This window comes from Azolla caroliniana, unplaced genomic scaffold, assembly GCF_043228905.1.
Source record: "Azolla caroliniana isolate FFs.n. ecotype wild unplaced genomic scaffold, voAzoCaro1.0.p SCAF_6, whole genome shotgun sequence".
NCBI lineage: Eukaryota > Viridiplantae > Streptophyta > Polypodiopsida > Salviniales > Salviniaceae > Azolla > Azolla caroliniana.
The window spans coordinates 12052368-12069938 of NW_028230441.1; the positions used below are offsets into that span (position 1 = coordinate 12052368).

The window sequence follows — 17571 nt, forward strand, 5'->3', positions numbered from 1 at the left end:
TTGCACATACCATGGAGTTCAAGGAGGCTTAAATTCAAGGATGGTTTGCGGTTTCACAATTCCATTCACCTCCAAAACTCTGACTAAATCCCTCCCTATTTGTTTATCCATGATCGATATAGTTTCTTGGTTCCCTCTTGTACCACAATCAACATATGTTTGCGAACTTTTCCAAGTGTCTCATTAGTGCTATGGCATCATTAGATGTGTGCGAATTTGAAACTCTACTAATATGTTTATTGATAGAGTTTCAAACTCAAGCAATAAGCATTTTAGTAGAGTTTCGCGGGCCTTCACGTTTGAGCTAAAGAATTTGGTATATGGACTTCAATAATGCTCCCAAACTCTTGTATCAATTAGCTCACAAAAACTTAGAATCATAAACAATACGATGCATCACCTTTGTGTTCACCTTGGGTTAAGTTTGTCCAAATTTGACGTACTTTATATGCTTTTTTGTCCATCTTTTGAAGACGGATCCACTCGTTTCTAGCTTGGCAAACACATTTCAGACTGTCCCTTGTATCCGACCACTTTTGGCCATAAAGGCACCTTTTGACATACTAATTGTTGGAAGTTCTTGGATCCTCGCTCCAACGTGCTTTGTGGCTCTCGGCCCAATCGTGTTTCGTAGTGTATGTAACAAGTGTATTCACGACGTATACAATAACAATGTCTGGTTTTGAGAAGAGGGGAACAGAAAATGGAAAATGGTGACGAAGTTTTGCAGATGGAGGAAATACACACTTGCATATGTGGTGGGGGGGGGTAAAGCAGAAGCAGCCGTGTTGGGAGAGGAAGGGTGGTGGTGCGAAACAAGAATGGTTAAAAAGAAATAGAAATAAAGAAAAGGCCGTTTGGCTGGTGGCAGAGAGAGAGAGAGAGAGAGAGAGAGAGAGAGAGAGAGAGAGAGAGAGAGAGAGAGATGGTAAAAAAAAAGAGAAAAAAAAGGAAGAAGAGGAGGAGAAAGAAGCTGAAGTTGATGAATGATGATGAAGAGGAGGGCCAGGCCAGGTAAAAAAAATAAAAAAGGAAGAAAAACATACAAGAGATAAAACAAAAGAGAAAGAGAAAAAGCAAAAAACAAACAAAAGAGTACCCCCCCCCCCCCCCACCCCCAACAAAACCCCAAAAAACAAAAGAAGAAAAAGGAAAAAGGGCAACAGAGAGAGAGAGAGAGAGAGAGAGAGAGAGAGAGGGAAAAGGAGTGAGATAAGCATTTCAGGAGAAGGGATGGGAGGGTGGATGAACCAATTGACTTCTTCCACGTGGAAAGTGCTGGTGACGTGGAGATAAGATTTTCGGGCCCGACCAATCGTTCTCCTCTCTCCCCCCATTTCGCTTTTCTTTTTCCTTTTTCTCCTTTTTCTCCTTTCCTCTGCAGACACCCTCTCCTCTCCTCTCCTCTCCTCTGTTCCTCTTCTCTCTCTCTCTCTCTCCCAAATCTCTCTATTATCTCTACCCAACTCTTCTCTCATCTCTCTCTAGTCTTACCAAATCTCTCTCTCTCTCTCTCTCCACACACACACACACACACACACACACACAGATGTATATATTACAAGGTCCGTCTAGATTCTTTAATTGCCAAAATTAATTGCTCCTATTCCCATATAATTTGTGTATGTGCCTCAGCTCTCCTCTGCTCAACTACGCCCTTAATTTGATGCCTACCCTACCCTGGGATTCCTTCTACCAAGTGCTAATTCCAGCATGTACTTCTTCTTCTGCCCAAACCACCTATCCATTTTTCCTTCAAAGTCTGACCCCTTCCTTGCTATATATACACACACACACACACACACATAACTAACTCTCTTATGATCCTATAAATCTACTGCTCTGCATCAATTAAGCTCCTCCTCCTACTGCGACTACTACTAACACAAATCAATCTGCTATGGAAGTGTACTTGCACTTTGCTTGATATCAGTCCTTTCAGAGAGGTGCTACTGAATCTGTTATTAAGTCCTCAGGAATAGTTAACTAAATTAATTAATTTGTGTCAGTCACTATTGCCGAGTGTCCTCTACAGGATACTGGTTCATCTTAGAACTATACTAATTATTGTTACTTATTTTGAATTGTGACTTGGTAATCTTCTATACTGCCTCTTCCAAGCACTGCTGAAGAAGCTCTCCATTAATCCTTCCATAAGCCTACATGGGTATTACAGATCCCCTACCATAAGTGCCTCTCAAGGAAATACTAAAATTTTCGACCCCAAACAAATAAACATCTAATAAGTTAAAATCATGGGTGGAGGTCGTGAAGGGGGTGGGCAAGTTAACAGTAGCAAAATGAGTTCTGCAATGGCTCTAGTAGTGAGTTCCCGAAGAATCATGGCAAGCGCAAGCAGTAGTAGTAGTACTACTACTAGCAACACTGCAACAAATTCTTCGGGAACAGGAACTGTGACCCCTCAGAAACGCCGCTCATTGGCCGAGTGTGTGAGTGGCGGCACCACCACCACCTCTTCCTCTAACTCCTCCTCTGCCCACAACCACCAGAGAGGCAGCTCACCACATAACAAATACTCTCTCCACAAACGGCCCCGCACAAGCTGGGGCAAACCTCACTCCAACCCGTCTCTCCTCCTCTGTTCCCCTTTACTATCCTCCACCCACACCAACTCCCCTCCACCCACACCAACCGATCATGATCGCCAATCCTTCTCCAATTCACACTTCATCGTTCCCACTACTCCTTCCTCCGTTTTCTTCGTTAAAACTGAACCCCTGCAAAACCTCGCTGTCTTTAGACTGCCTGGCTACACTGACCAAACCTATGGTGATTTCGAAGATGACTTCGACGAGCCTCGGCTTCACCAAGTTCCTTCATTCTTCCCTATCGAGCATCTCCTCCTTGACATGAGTGGCCAAAATAATGCACACACCTCGGCTGCTCTTCCTCTTTCACCCACTTCACCAGGCTGCTTTCCACCATCACTTTCTGGTTCGGCATGTGTCTCCACTAGCTCACCCATATCACCTCTCTCTGTATCCGCTGCCAGCTCTCCAATCTACTCCTCTGCCACTGATGAGTATAGCATTTCTGGTGATTTGAGGTGGCCGGAGGGCACCAATTGCCTCGAGGATGAATCATGTGATTTCCTGAGCGATCGCTTCTATGAGATCGAGACAGAGATGAGATGCATCATGGGTGAGAGTGCATCCTTGGATCATCATCATGACCATGAACATGATCTAATCACTGAGCTGCCAAACACTTTGATTGGTTCGGCACAGTGTGTAGTGAAATTGGTGGTGCCCAAGCTTGAGGAGGTAGCTCCAGGTGATTATAGCCAGAGCACAAGTGCGATCTGGGAGTTGAGCAGCACAAGCCGGACAACACAAGAATCCGATGAAGAGTATCGAATCGATCTCACAGATTTTGAGCTGGAACAGGGTGACTCTGGTAGTGAGCTCAACGATATTTACGAGCAAAAACCATCCGTGAGCAATGCTGGAAAGCTGGCACTGATGCTAAACTATGAGGACGTGATCAATGCGTGGTCAGATCGAGGGCCACCATTTTCAGGTACAAGTTGGCCAGAGACCACAGCATCACCAGAGGAGGTAGAGCTAGATTTGGCGGTGAGTACTAAAGACTAACTTGTTAAATCCAATCTTTGAACATTAAAACTTCAACCATAAATTATAAAATGTACACTCTATGCTAGACCTTAGAACCTAAACCCTAATAACGAACGCATAAACTAAGTCCTAAAACTAAACACCCTATATGAAAACCTAGGACCTAAAAGTACCCTACACCTCACACTTAACCTTAAACTAGATCTGGATCAATACGTCAATGACGATACGATTGATGCTGTAGGCATGGGAGCCTGAGAATCAACTAATAGCAGCAGCTCAAAGCTTCGACATGAGCTTGAATGTGGCAGGGACGATGATACAGCTGCCAGAAGCCGGTGGAGCTTTGGCAGTGATGCTCATGGAGGGTGGCGGAGATCACCCACCCACACCAACATCCGCAGTACGTCAGGCAAGCGTGCTTCGCTACCGTGAGAAGCGGCGGACTCGACTCTTCTCAAAGAAGATTCGTTATGAAGTTCGCAAACTCAATGCGGAGAGAAGACCTCGCATGAAGGTATTAAATGGTTGCAAATAAGTTCTTCTGATGGATTCATTCGCACCTCCATTGTTTCTATATGAATCAAACATCAAAGCCTAAATACATTTTGGCTTCGCAGGGGCGCTTTATCAAGAGGTCTTCCCTCGACTGATGCCTAAAACACACTGCTCTGTTTGAGGCCTCCGCCATGATTTTTGATAGCAAGTAGTAGGATATATATAAGTTTGAGCTTCAATTAGTACTAGCACTGAGCTTAAAAAGATCAGTCCCTTGAGCCATTCTATGCCACCTCAGTATGTGAAAGTGTTCAATTTTTTCCTTTATTTTCGATTTTGAGATGTTGGTGCATATTACTGGAGAATCTTTTTTTCCTAATGGATTCAGTTTTCATGAGGCCTATGATCCATTATTTTGATCTATAGTGCAATTCAACTCGTTTGGGTCACCAAGAGCCTCTTTTTGTTTTCTCACCTGATAACATAAAAAGCAAATGGAGTCAGCTTAATTCTGAGAAGATACACGAGTTCTGTATTTGTCAAACAAATTTACTTCTAGACAAACCGAAGTTTGGGAAACTTGTAATATGTTACACCATGTCCACGTAATTGGTATATAACTAGTGAGTAAACCAGATGATTTTCAGTATATCGTCCTGAATGTGACACAATGCAACCTACAGTATATTACACCACGACCTTTAAATACTGCGTATGCGACAATGTGACAAAGCATTGTCTTCTTTGCATAAATGATTCAACTTCTCTATTAATCCCATTGCAAATGTCGCTCTCTATCCGTAATGTATTTATGGTAGGATGATATAAGATGATTAATCTGTTTGCTGAATAATATTCAACAATAAAGATATTACTACCTTGCTCTTCTAGGCAGAAAGGGTGTGTCCTTGTTTCTCCTTGTATGTTATAGATTAGGTATTACAACATCTTTGCAATATAAATGCTATCCTTCAACAGAACTACATTTGCTTATATTTCCCTACTGTAGAAACTGGATTTTAGATACCACATATTGATATTTTGCTTCGAAACTCTGAATCCGTTCTTCTTTTGTTTTTGTCAACCAGACTTGACACCACAAAAACTAACCCAAATCTTAAACCATAATAGTAAATGAGGAAACTTCTTAAAATCCTATCAAAATCAATGCAAAAGAACTGAGAAGACAAAATATTGACTGCCACATTCCATGGTGTTGTATTCCAATGCATCTCCGGCTTAGTTATACATTCAGTTTTCCATCTCATGACAGCAGCATGTCTTTAGTAACCAATGCTAAACCATTAATTCCTAAGAATTCAGTTTCAAGAGTAACCATTACAAGATACATTTTCCATCCGGAACTGATCATTTATAAATATACAGTTGAGTTTTCTAACATGTCATACATATGCTAAACCATTCTCTTGAGAGCTCAGTATCAAAAGTGATCATTATAAGATCAAGTTTCTATCCTGAAACTGGTCAGATATATATATATATATCCAGTACATTGAGTTTTATATATAATGAATCCAACATGTCTTACTTTAGTAAACAATGGCAAATCGTGGAATCTTGAAATTAAGTATCAAGAATAATCGTGACAACTACATCTCTAGAGTACATTGAATTTTACATCTGATGGCTCCAAGATGTCTTACATTAGTAAACAATGCCAAACCATTAAGTCTACAAGTTCCACACCAAGGATAATCATCACAAAACTCATTTTTCATCCTGAAATGGTTCAACTATAAGCCAATAGTGTGTTAAGTTTTACGCCTGATAATTCCAATATATCTTACATTAGTGATGGATGTCAAACAGTTCATTCTTGAAATTCAAAATCCATGGCCATCGTCAGAAAAATAGATGTTTGTGCCAAACCTTGGGAACAAATACTGAGTTCTGTACCATTGATACATGTGACAGCCAATGTATTAATCAGGTAGCTGAAACAACCAACTTCTCACTACGTTTACCCATAATGCATACCAAAATCTTGAATTTTTTCACTCTTAAAGTCCAGCATCAATAATAATCATCACATATGCAGCATGATCACGAATTGTGTCATTTCGTTGAATCCTGCACTTCTCTATCATGGATACAAGAACACCAGAATGACAGTTACCACAAATCTATATCATATTGACAATATGTATAGGCACACCTTCTGTCATACTAAACAGAGCAAATGCAACTGCCATATTCTCACTCTGCCACACACCATGCCTTCGATCATCTTGAATAAATCAGTGCACATTCCCATAGACATTGTTTCACCAATATCCTGCCATCGTGTCATATCCATAATTCTATCAGGTTCTGTTTGCATTCCTGCTGCAGCTTACATATTTCTCATTACGCATATGACAACACAGTTCTCATTTAACTGTATCCTTTGCTCAGATGCCCCCAAACAGATAACTAAAATAAGCATAGAGTTCTATCTCAGGACTGGGACAATGGGAAAACAAATTTCTAGAAATGGTTTCCACCTTTTCTACTAGACCTACATAACTGCATGCAGCTAGCAAATAACATAAATAACCAAATCTGGAGCAACATTTGTAATCCACATTTTCGAATATGGCTTGACCAAGCTGACTATATCCAGAAATCAGAGCATTCCAAGACACAATGTATCAGTCCGAAAGCTTCTTAGGCATCGCAAGGGCTTTTCACATTGACTCGCACTTCAAATCCAAGTCCATCAATGCAGTGCCAATTACAACATTGTTTTCTACACACCAACAATACCACATTATTTAGAACACCAGCATAAGTTACTGCATTGGATGGATTCCAGCATTTTGTTTTCATTTTAATGCATTATAATGTTTTATCGCCGACCCCATGTTGAGCATATTCACCAATTAGAATGCTCCCAGACACAAGATTCTGGTGTGGGAGCTGCTCAAACACTTTGTGTGCTCTTCAATGCACTCCATTTTGAGTGCATGTCATCCAATGTCATGACAAGCACCGCACCATTGTGCAACAATCGTGCTTTAAAGCATCGGCATTTACTTCTTGCTTGTTCTTTAGAACCCCAACGATGCCTCTACCTTTCAAGATGAAATATATGTCACCACAGGGGCAGAAGTTGCCCTCTTTCATCTCTACAAAGCATTTTAGAGTGCCATTACGAATTCAATTTGCACATACCCAGATATGAGGTCACTTCACGACACTGCATCTTGCACCAGAATCTGATCAAACACTTGCAGAGCTTCCTTGAGAGCTCCACATCTCACATAGGTTCTAAGGAGGGCAGTAGCAATCTTGACATTCTTCAAGAACAAGATCCTATCAACTTGTTACTTTATAAAATAAATAATAGCAGTGGGATCCTGCAGATGGAGTCGTTTTTTTGGTCTCCCTAATGCAAGATGGGTTGAGCCATCCATCAATCCATACCCTGTCTGCGTGTAACTGAACACTGGCAATATAAGAATCCAGTGTGAAGAGACGCACGCCAGAGACAAAAAGCGAAACACACACAATGAACCAGAACCTCCGGCCTAACACTAACCCTAACACACAAAAATGCAAAAATCCTAACCCTAAGCCCAAGTCTGAGTCAAAACACAGCACAGAAACCTGATTCAGAACCGTTAGCTTACCCTAAATCCAACGCTAACCAAGAACTGGAGCCCTAATCCTAGAAGTAGCGGGAGCGTACCTTAATGGAGACAGAATTGAGAGGGAGGGGTGGATCCGTGAAGAACGAACACGCGCTACTGTTGTGTGGGTGGGTGTGGTCCTTTTCTCCAACAAGTTTCTCCAATATGAATGGAATGGGTTTCAATTGACATACATAATGTACATATAAATATGTAATGTAATGTAATGTACATTATTTATACATACATATAATGTATGTATGGAGGGAGAGGGTGCCGTGTGGCATGTGGCCGCCGGTTCCAATTTCTCACATAATTGTGTCGGGGTTGCATGGATTCTTGTATCTGCTCCCCTCGCCCTCGCCCAGGGATCCCCCTAGGCCATCCGCACACCTAAAGAAAAACCTGATGGTATATGACAAATCTACATAATGCTCCTTGATTCGCAGGATGCTTGGCTCTGAAATACAATGTATGTTGTTGAAATCCTCTAAAAATAGCTGAGGATATTTTGACGTTTGGAAAAGTGAGGGTACTTATGGGAGCTTTTCGAATTCATAGAGGGAGTAGTTTTTTGGGGATTCCAAACAATGTGGATTGTTTGGATAATCTTGAAAATATTAGGGGACACTTCAGGAAGTTCGTGGGAAAATGATTGGTAATTTTGTTATTCATCTTGTAGGACAAATTCTTAGCCAAAGGCCAATGACTTGCTCCATTTGATGACCTCTGGACAATTGTGTGGCATTGCACAATAATGTATCAAATATCGTCCACGGACAAGTCATATTACTACTTTCGAAGTTGGTAGATCTTGTATCTATCTTTTCATGTACCCACAATGAATCAAAAATGTTTTTATTCATATCTAATAATAATTGCCTCTTACCCGGTGTGAGGTATCACATTGTTGAACATTAGCTGTTATGGGTGTGCACTAGATAGAATAACATATAACAATGTTTTGATGTAGTAATGTTGAACATTGTGCTCGATGTCGTTGCCTCCGAGGCTCTTATTGTACCTTTCTCCTATAGTGCTAGTTGGAGTCTGTGGGCTCCCGTGATTTTTCCCACTTAGGGTTTTCCACATAAACATCCTGTGTATTTCCTTGTGTGCTCTTCATTTCCCATTTCTGTGTTTCATTCTCATTGAAGTGATTCAAGACTCGGTTGTGGCTGAGCAATATTCCGCGCGTTTTCTCTTCATATTGATGGTCTCAATTTTCAACATCTGGTATCAGAGCTTGGTTTTGTATTCTACTGTCGGTCGTCTTCTGTCTTCAACAATATTGTTGCCTTCACCCCCTTGGAGATCTCCTAGTTGATTTTACTTGATAGAATAAAATTTGAGATTTCGACCAGACTGAAATCTCTCAACCGGCAACTTCCACAAGATCACACTTTGTAAGAAGAAACACTTGAAAAACTGCACTCCACTGAGCTAGATCACCCTTGAACTTCCCCTAGGTCCTTCATGTCAAATGATGCTGTGAGCTGGAACTTTACGCGGCCAATTTCTTCTAGGTCGGCGCAGGCGATTACTAAATCATATCAACATAGAGTAAAATACTAACTGGTCCACGTCAACCTTGCCGGATGAACAATGAAGAGTCCGATTTGGACATCGCAAACTCCATCCGACAAAGACGATGTGTGATCTTCGCGTTCCACGTGCGTGGGGCTTGCTTTAGTCCGTAGAGAGACTTCTTTGGTCGGCATACTGCTGAGGTGTTCTTTCCGGACTGAAATCCAGGGGGTTGTACCATGTACACTTGTTCCTCAAGTTCTCCTTGCAGGAACACATTCTTTAAATCCATCTGATGTAAATGCCACCCCTTTACCACGACTACTGCAAGCATGACACGGACGATTGTCATCTTCGTGATAGACGCAAAGGTCTCATCATAGTCGATGCCATGTTGCTGTGCGTAACCCTTCGCCACATACTGGGATGTAAATGCCACCCCTTTACCACGGCTATTGCAAGCATGACACAGACGATTGTCATCTTCGTGATAGATGCAAAGGTCTCATCATAGTCGATGCCATGTTGCTATGCGTAACCCTTCGCCACATACCGGGCCTTGTAGCGGTTGACAGAGCCATCGGTGTTGTACTTGACCTTGTACACCCACCTGCATCCAATCGGCTTTACACCCTTCGGAGCGTCAACCAGGTCCTAGGTTTCATTTTCCGCTAATGCGTGCATCTCTTCCTCCATTGCGGCATGCCAAGTTGCGTCCTCCACTGCTTCTGTGTAGCTCTCCAGCTCACACATTTCTGCCACTCACGTCATGTACGCATAATGATGCGCCATGTACTCATTGTATCCAAACCGCACCACGAGGTTCTTTTGGCGCGTAGATCGGCGTAATTGCTCATTAGCCGATTTTGAGGCCCTCTCGGCCGACGCGGACTTTGTTTTCAAAGGTCCGTCTTCGTTCTTCTCTAAGTTAGATTCACTTCGATCTGACTCCTCTTTATCGGTGCCGTTGTCGTGGAAATCCGTGTGTGCGTGTTAGATCCGGGCGGAACCACTGGGGTCTTGAACTAGGGAGTAAACGAAGGAGCTTACACCGTGGAGTCTGATTTCGGCCCCTTTATTCGTGGGTTCACGACTGATAGTTCCCATACAAACACAAAACACCGAAGGCCTAGCGACTCTAGGACTTCGACGAGAATGCCTCCGAACACAAAAATGGATGGCTTGACATCCAACACGACGATAACAAAAGGGGTCGAGATCTAGACACCATAGTATATATACCAAAACAATTTCTTTATATAAGGCTCAAAGCCTCAATAGATTTACAACGATGGTGCTTAGGCCGGCCTCAACTATGCTAGACAAACAAAAGTGGTACAATAGAGAGGGGCAAAGATGGGAATTCGTGACGACGACGACCACGTAACACGAGCACACCAAGCGTAACCTCAAATACAACGGGCGCACGAGCACACCACCGCACACCACATGAACCTCGAACCATGTACCATGAGAGCTGACCACACCAACACCATAAACCTCGAACCACTCGAACTAAGAGCTCACATGCTCACAACGACGAACGCGGCACCAACACCATAAACCTCGAACCATGCGAACGGCAAACTCACGAACTTGCAACGACGAACATGGGCACCGACACCATCGACAGAGAACCACCCGAACGGGGAGAGCACACGGGCTTGCAACGACAAACAAGGGTGAAGCAACGCCGGACCAACGAGCCTCGGGCTCACGAGCTCCACAAATGACCCGACCACCTCAAGCGCCAACACCAACACAAGTTCATAGACACACCTCAAAGATTAGAGTGTGTGTGACAGAGATCAAGAACCCATAAGAACCTCCAAATGACCAAAAAAAAGAAGACGCATCAAACCCTTAAACTCAAGCTAGAAGAAGATGAGAAAGAACTCATTAGCTCTAAACCCAAGAGGAAGTAGAAGGAAAGAAAACAAGGAAACCCTAAAACCGAAACCCAAATGGAGCACTTCCCAAAACCCTAGAAATCAAAGAGAAGAAGAAGAACCTCAAAACCCTAAAGGTCTACCTCTAAAACCCAAAATGGCCAACCCCAATGAGCCCCCCTCGACCTCCTTTTATAGGAAAAAAAGGAAAGGGGTTCGCCACATTGTCTTCAATGCAAAAAGGAATAAAATTCCTTAAATCACTCTACATTGCCAAATCGGATTTGAACTATGCGCCTTTAACTAAGAGTCAATATGTCTATCCACTAGCCCATTAACTCTCTATTATTATATATTCCTATTAATCTAGACATGGATAGTCTATCTCCTCTCTACTTTCCATCTCTCCTCTCTCTTTTACACGAGTTTCTATACCTCCTTTGCACCCTTCCTTTTTCCTTTTCTTTTCCATGTGCACAATTAATTGACTTTGTGTGCACACACATTGCACATACACATTTTGATCCCCTTCGACCACATTTTTCCCACACTCGGCACACCACATGACGACACCGTACTTCGGCATCTTCTTCTTTCCCTTCTCTTCGCGCATAAGCTGTGTCCTAGACTTCCGATGCGGGGATTGCACGACCGAGTCTCCACTACTCGCCAACTTTGCGTTTGATTGGTCATGCTGACTCGGTCACTCATTCAGCCCACTTAGCCTGAATGAGATCAGACTCTCTTCAGGAGCTCCGATGTTTGCTTCATCCCGAGGCATTTTAGCCTCGCTGACCTCTTCGTCAGAGATCGGAATGGAGTCGTCAGGGGTTGGAGGCGAGGGCAAGTACCACCACGCAGACTCGTCAAACACAACATCACGACTTACGTGAGCTTGTTTGGTTCGGGGGTTATAACACTTTTAACCCTTCAGTTCGTCGAGTAGCCAACCAAGATACACTTCTTGGCTTTGGCGTCCAGCGTCCTCCATTTCCCCTTCGGCACATGCACATACGTGATGCTACCGAAAACCCTCAAGTGTGCCAAGTTCGGCTTCTTCTTGAAGTACAACTCATGTGGAAACACTCCTCCATTGGTAGATGCCCAATTCTGGAGGTAGACGACTGTTCTGATCACTTTGGCCCAATAGAACTTTGGCAGATGCTTCTCTTCAAGCATTGCCCTTCCCGCCTCCTCTATCGTCTGATTCTTCCTCTCGGCCACATTGTTCTGCTATGGCATGTATCTAAACCAGAATTCGCGTCGAATTCCCTCCTTTTGTAGATATCTCGAGAATTGGTTGGAGAAGTACTCCTTCCCACCATCGGACCTTAGGCACTTGATCTTTCTCCTAGTTTCCCTTTCCGCAAGGCTCTTTACTAGTAGGAAACACGCGAAGACATCTCTCTTTTTCGTGATCAAGTATGCCCAAGTGTGCCGAGTGAAGTCCTCGATGAAGGTTACGAAGTAACAACTTCCTCCGATGCTCACGTTCTATGCCGGTACCCATACATTGGAATGCATCACATCGAGCGTATTTCGACTCCGATTACGCTCGTTGGGGAATGGAAGTCGACTCCAACAGATCACCGATAATCCATGACTGATGCATTTGCCAACGAGATTCGAAATAGTCTACAAAATCCCTCCAAGTTGCTCAAAAGGAGATGGACCTTGACCACTTCACCATACAAGATGGTTTGTTATTCCACGATCATCTCTTATATGTCTCGGGGGGCTTGTGTCGCACCCGAGTATTGCGGGAATGCCACGATGACCCCCTTGCAGGTCACTTCAGAGTTGCAAAAACCCTCGAGCTAATCTCTCGGGGGTACTAGTGGCCAAAACCATGGAAGTTGGTCAAAGAATACATCAAGACTTGTGAGGTTTGTGGTCGCTCCAAAGTGGCTCATCATTGCCCATATGGCTTGGTTCACCCGCTTCCATGTCCTAGTCGTCCCAGGGCCTCTATCTCTAGGACCTCATAACTGATCTACCCTTGGTCAATAGCTATGACTCAGTGTTGGTCGTTGTTGATTGGTTTACAAAGATGGCTCACTTCACTCCATGCTCAAAAACCATTTCCAGCAAAGGAATGGCGCATCTACTCCTCAATAATGTCGTATGTTTTCATGGCCTCCCTGATGATGTCATCTCTGATCGCGGACCCCAATTTGTCTCTCACTTCTAGCAGCGCCTTCTGCAAACTTTAGGCATCTTGGTCAAGTTTTCCTCCGCCTATCACCCTCAGACTGACGGTAAGACGGAGTGCGTCAACCAAATCCTTGACCAATCACATTTGCTAACCCTTCGGCAGAGGGTTGAGCCCGGGTTTTAGAAGAGCTACATCATGACTTATCCTTGGAGCTTCGTCTCGTTGGTGAACAATACAAGAAGCACGTCGATCGCCATCGCTCTGTGACTCCCCCCTTTGCCGTTGGCGACATGGTCTGGTGGTTATGATGGCACATCCCTACTACCCGTCCATGTGTGAAATTTGATTATAAGAAGTTGGAACCATTCTATATAGTTGAGCGCATTAATTCCATCGCCTTGTTGTCTGCCGGAATAGTAACCGATGGACAGAAGCAAAGAAGTATTATAATATAGTAAAAGCGTAAGAAACGTATGTAACGGTTCATGCAGGAAGCGTGAACGGCTAAAAGACCCTGTGTATATAAAGGGCAGATATCCTCTATAAGAGGTAGTGTGTAATTTTGGTGCATAGAGCGTTATTTTAATAGAGTACTATCTTCTCTGATTTCTGTGCATATCTGTGGTTGATCTATTGTGTTCTTTGATTCTCGGCCACGTATTGTAATTGTAAGGGCGTAGGCGTAAGTGCGGTTACTAGTGCACTATCTAAGGAGTTCGGTTGTAGCCGTCTCCCTTATACACTACTAGGATACAGGGAAGTATCCCATTATGTATTACGGTACGACGATACCATTCTTTGCAACGTAGTCACCTTGAGGTCTAGGTTGAAGGACTGACCGTAGACCGTGTTCCTAATCAGTAACACTTTTGGCACGCAGACTGGTGATCTGTGTCTTCTCACAGATGAACAACGACGAATGGATGTTTAGCCGTAGACGTCCCAAACAAGACCGACCAATCACAAGGTCCATCACACGCTAGGCAGAGGAGCGCGCAAGGTAAAAACCTCGCCTCAGTGACCTCAATGATATCTGTCAGGACCACAAAGTCGATTTCCCGCTCAACAAATACCTCGGCGACAAGCAGGAAGTTCGCTCACCACATAAGCATTCTGGTCTTTCCCTGCCCACCGTAGCGTCCAACATGGCTTTCTCTTATCCCCGGTTCAACGGCGAAACAGACGCTGCAACCCACATTCGCTTGTTCCTGAATGTCTGGAATGCAAATCACATGGCGCAGAGACTTCTCGAAGAGGTAGCACACTAGTCCAAAATGACAGATTTCAGATTAACTTTGGATGGGAGAGCGGCATTTTGGCATTCGCAGATGGATCTGCTAGCAATCACGACCTGCGACTAGCTGCAGTCGGCGTTTCTGCGTTTCTTCTATCAGAGAATGCCGTAACGCGAAATCCTCGGGCAGTTCTATACAATCAAATAGTTGCTGGCCGAGACTGTAGTGGACTTCAATTTATGCTTCCAAAATCTGTAGCGGAAATTAGAATGGGGCCCGACAGAGGACTAGGCTCGGGAGACATTTCTGGCAGCTTTACAACGACCGATACGGTCGACGCTCAACAACAATAGTGTGAAAAGAGAAACATTTGATATGGTCATAGAATGAGCGCTACAGCTCGAGCTGGACGAAGAAGAGGAAAGGTTTTCCATGTCCTCATTACGACAAGCGTTAGCTCAGGACGAGGAACGACATTTTTGCTAGGCAATCCAGTGCATGATTTGCCTCAATTCTGGGCATTTCGTAGTGGAATGCAACATGCGAATCCATTGCCCAATCTGTCACTCGAAAGCACTCACGGTCGAGTAGTGTGAGTAAAATATGTTGAACAGACCCACGCCCATAGTACGAAGCGTAGAAACACAGCGCTGACGTCGTTGTAATGAGTAAAGGCGCCAAGAAGAACGACCCCGGTATACGGATCGGAACCCACGCGATGACCGGCACTACCGAAATCTCTGGAATAACAATGATTCCGAGGAAGAAGACTACCGGGGCAACCATAGATATAATAAAGGAGGCCGACGCTACGAGAATTACCGTCCGATGAACAAACGTGGCAGCTTCAATGGGTCTCGTGGGAAACATCGTCAGTATCGGGAACAACGGCGGTATGACGAAAGTTCGGACGATGACTGACACCAGGAGCCGTGAGGGGACCAACAACAACCACCACGAACGCTCAGAAGAATGAACCAAGACCGGGAGGAGCAAGTCACACTTGGGGATAGGAACACACCACCAACTGCCAAGAAAGACAAATCCAACGTCCATTTTTTCGTTTGCCAACAACATGGAAATTACGCCACGCAATGTCCACTAAGCAAGGGCAAGGGGCTCATCGTCAATATGATTATGGCGGAAGTTCAGCAAGTTACGACAAGACAGCAAACAAAAAATGTTGATTGGGCCGCGCAAGATGAGATACGTCAGACGACCCAAGCATGGGTCGAAAAAGCGAACGCAGCAAATACGGAATGCATGCAGGAGTCCGCGAACAATGTGGGGCCAGTGGAGGAAGATGTAATATCTCCGGATCCCATATGGCAAGCACTGGCAGGCTGCGAGATAACACTGACCATGGAGAAGCTACTTCAACTAGTCCCACAGTTTCGCCAGGCCGTAGAGGATCGCATAACGGGCAGACCTAGGGTAAGTGTCTCCGCCAACTTTACGGACACCAGCGTCGGACCAACGGTGGTGGATTACCACAATCCGGCTATTAAGTTGATATTACACGGTCAGGAAATCACAGGATGCGTAATCGACGACGGCTCTGGCGTCAATGTAATTAGCGCGAATACATTCGAACAATTGAGAATTTCAGAATGGGAAGCTTGCCCGTTTTGGCTTCGCATGGTGGATACCCGCTCAGTAAGGCCTTTAGAATTAATACGAAAATTAGGCATTATCGTTGGCGGACATCGCTTCGACATCTCGGTGGTAGTCCTCGCCCTCGACGCCCCAGGAGCGTATCTTATGCTGCTTGGTAGACATTGGCTTCGTTCAGCGAATCTCAAACAGAGCTGGCAACATAAGTGCATCAGCTTTCGACGCGGACGCACCAAGGTTCACGTACCCACAAGGGAAATGGCGGCACAACCCAAGGGCCTAACACCGTTATATGTGGAAGATATAAATATGTTGGTTGGGGTGGATGATATAGAATTAGCAGTATACCTCGACGAGCACCCCCAAATCTTTCCGCTATTCGAAATCGACGTCATAGAAACCGCGGCGGAGTATGCCACGCCCACTGCGCTCCACGATGAGGCTTACGAACCAGACCTAGAGTCAATTTTAGAATTAAGCAGAGCATGGGCGTAGTTTGAGAGGGAAATGGAAATTTCACGACGAGTCGCTGCCTCAGCCCTAGAAGAAGTAAACGTCGGTACGACGTCAGACCCTAATTCCTCTCCATCGCAAAAGAATTACTGCCGGATCAGAGAGAGGTGATGATAGCACTACTCAGGAAGTATAAAGATGTGTTCGCTTGGTCCCATGAGGATATGAAGGGATTAGATCCGAAGTTCTATCAACATAAGATCAATTTAGTGACCGATGCGAAACTGGTCCAGCAACGTCCATACCGCATGAACCCAAATTATGTGGCTCACGTAAAAGAGGAAATTGACAAACTCCTCAAGGCCGGATTCATTCGACTAGTCAAACAAGCTACATGGCTAAGCCCGATAGTAGTCGTACCAAAGAAAAATGACAAAATACGTGTGTGCGTGGACTACCGAAAATTGAACGTCGTAACCATTACAGGCGCGTTCCCTTTACCTTTCACCGACAGCGTACTGGATGCTGTCGTAGGGCATGACATGTACAACTTTTTAGATGACTTCAGTGGGTACAATCAAGTACGCATGCACCCCAACGACCAAGAGAAGATGACGTTTGTCATAGACTAGGGAATCTATGTCGCGGTCGTCATGATGTTTGGGCTAAAGACGGTGCCGGCTACATTTCAACGGACAATCACGGGAATTTTTGGGGAATATATAACTGCCTTCATGCAGGTCTTTTTACATGATTTTGCGGTATATGGGACAGGAGCCGAACATTTTACGCATCTACAGCTTTGCCCGGAGTGTTGCCGAACTGCATGCTTAAGCCTAAATCCCGCCAAATGCGCCTTTGGCGTCACCAATGGGGCCCTCCTCGGCCACCTAGTTAGTAAGGAGGCGATAGCGGTCGATCCGAACAAAATCTCCGTGATTACTCATGCAAAAACACCGACAAACGCGAAAG

General features: G+C 44.4%; 1 protein-coding gene and 1 long non-coding RNA gene across 2 annotated transcripts; one reads left to right on the plus strand and one right to left on the minus strand.

The window, feature by feature from the left end:
* Positions 1-1593: 1593 nt before the first annotated feature.
* Positions 1594-4872, plus strand: LOC147863101 (uncharacterized). Its single transcript, XM_087320760.1, has 3 exons — positions 1594-3596; positions 3841-4113; positions 4217-4872. The coding sequence occupies exons 1-3, from the start codon at positions 2256-2258 to the stop codon at positions 4247-4249; spliced, it is 1647 nt and encodes a 548-aa protein (XP_087176886.1). The 5' UTR covers positions 1594-2255; the 3' UTR covers positions 4250-4872.
* A 979-nt stretch (positions 4873-5851) lies between these two features.
* Positions 5852-7852, minus strand: LOC147863102 (uncharacterized). The gene is made up of 2 exons (XR_015529903.1): positions 7727-7852; positions 5852-7542 (listed from the first exon to the last, which is right to left on the minus strand). It is a non-coding gene; the product is annotated as an uncharacterized LOC147863102 (long non-coding RNA).
* Positions 7853-17571: the final 9719 nt, after the last annotated feature.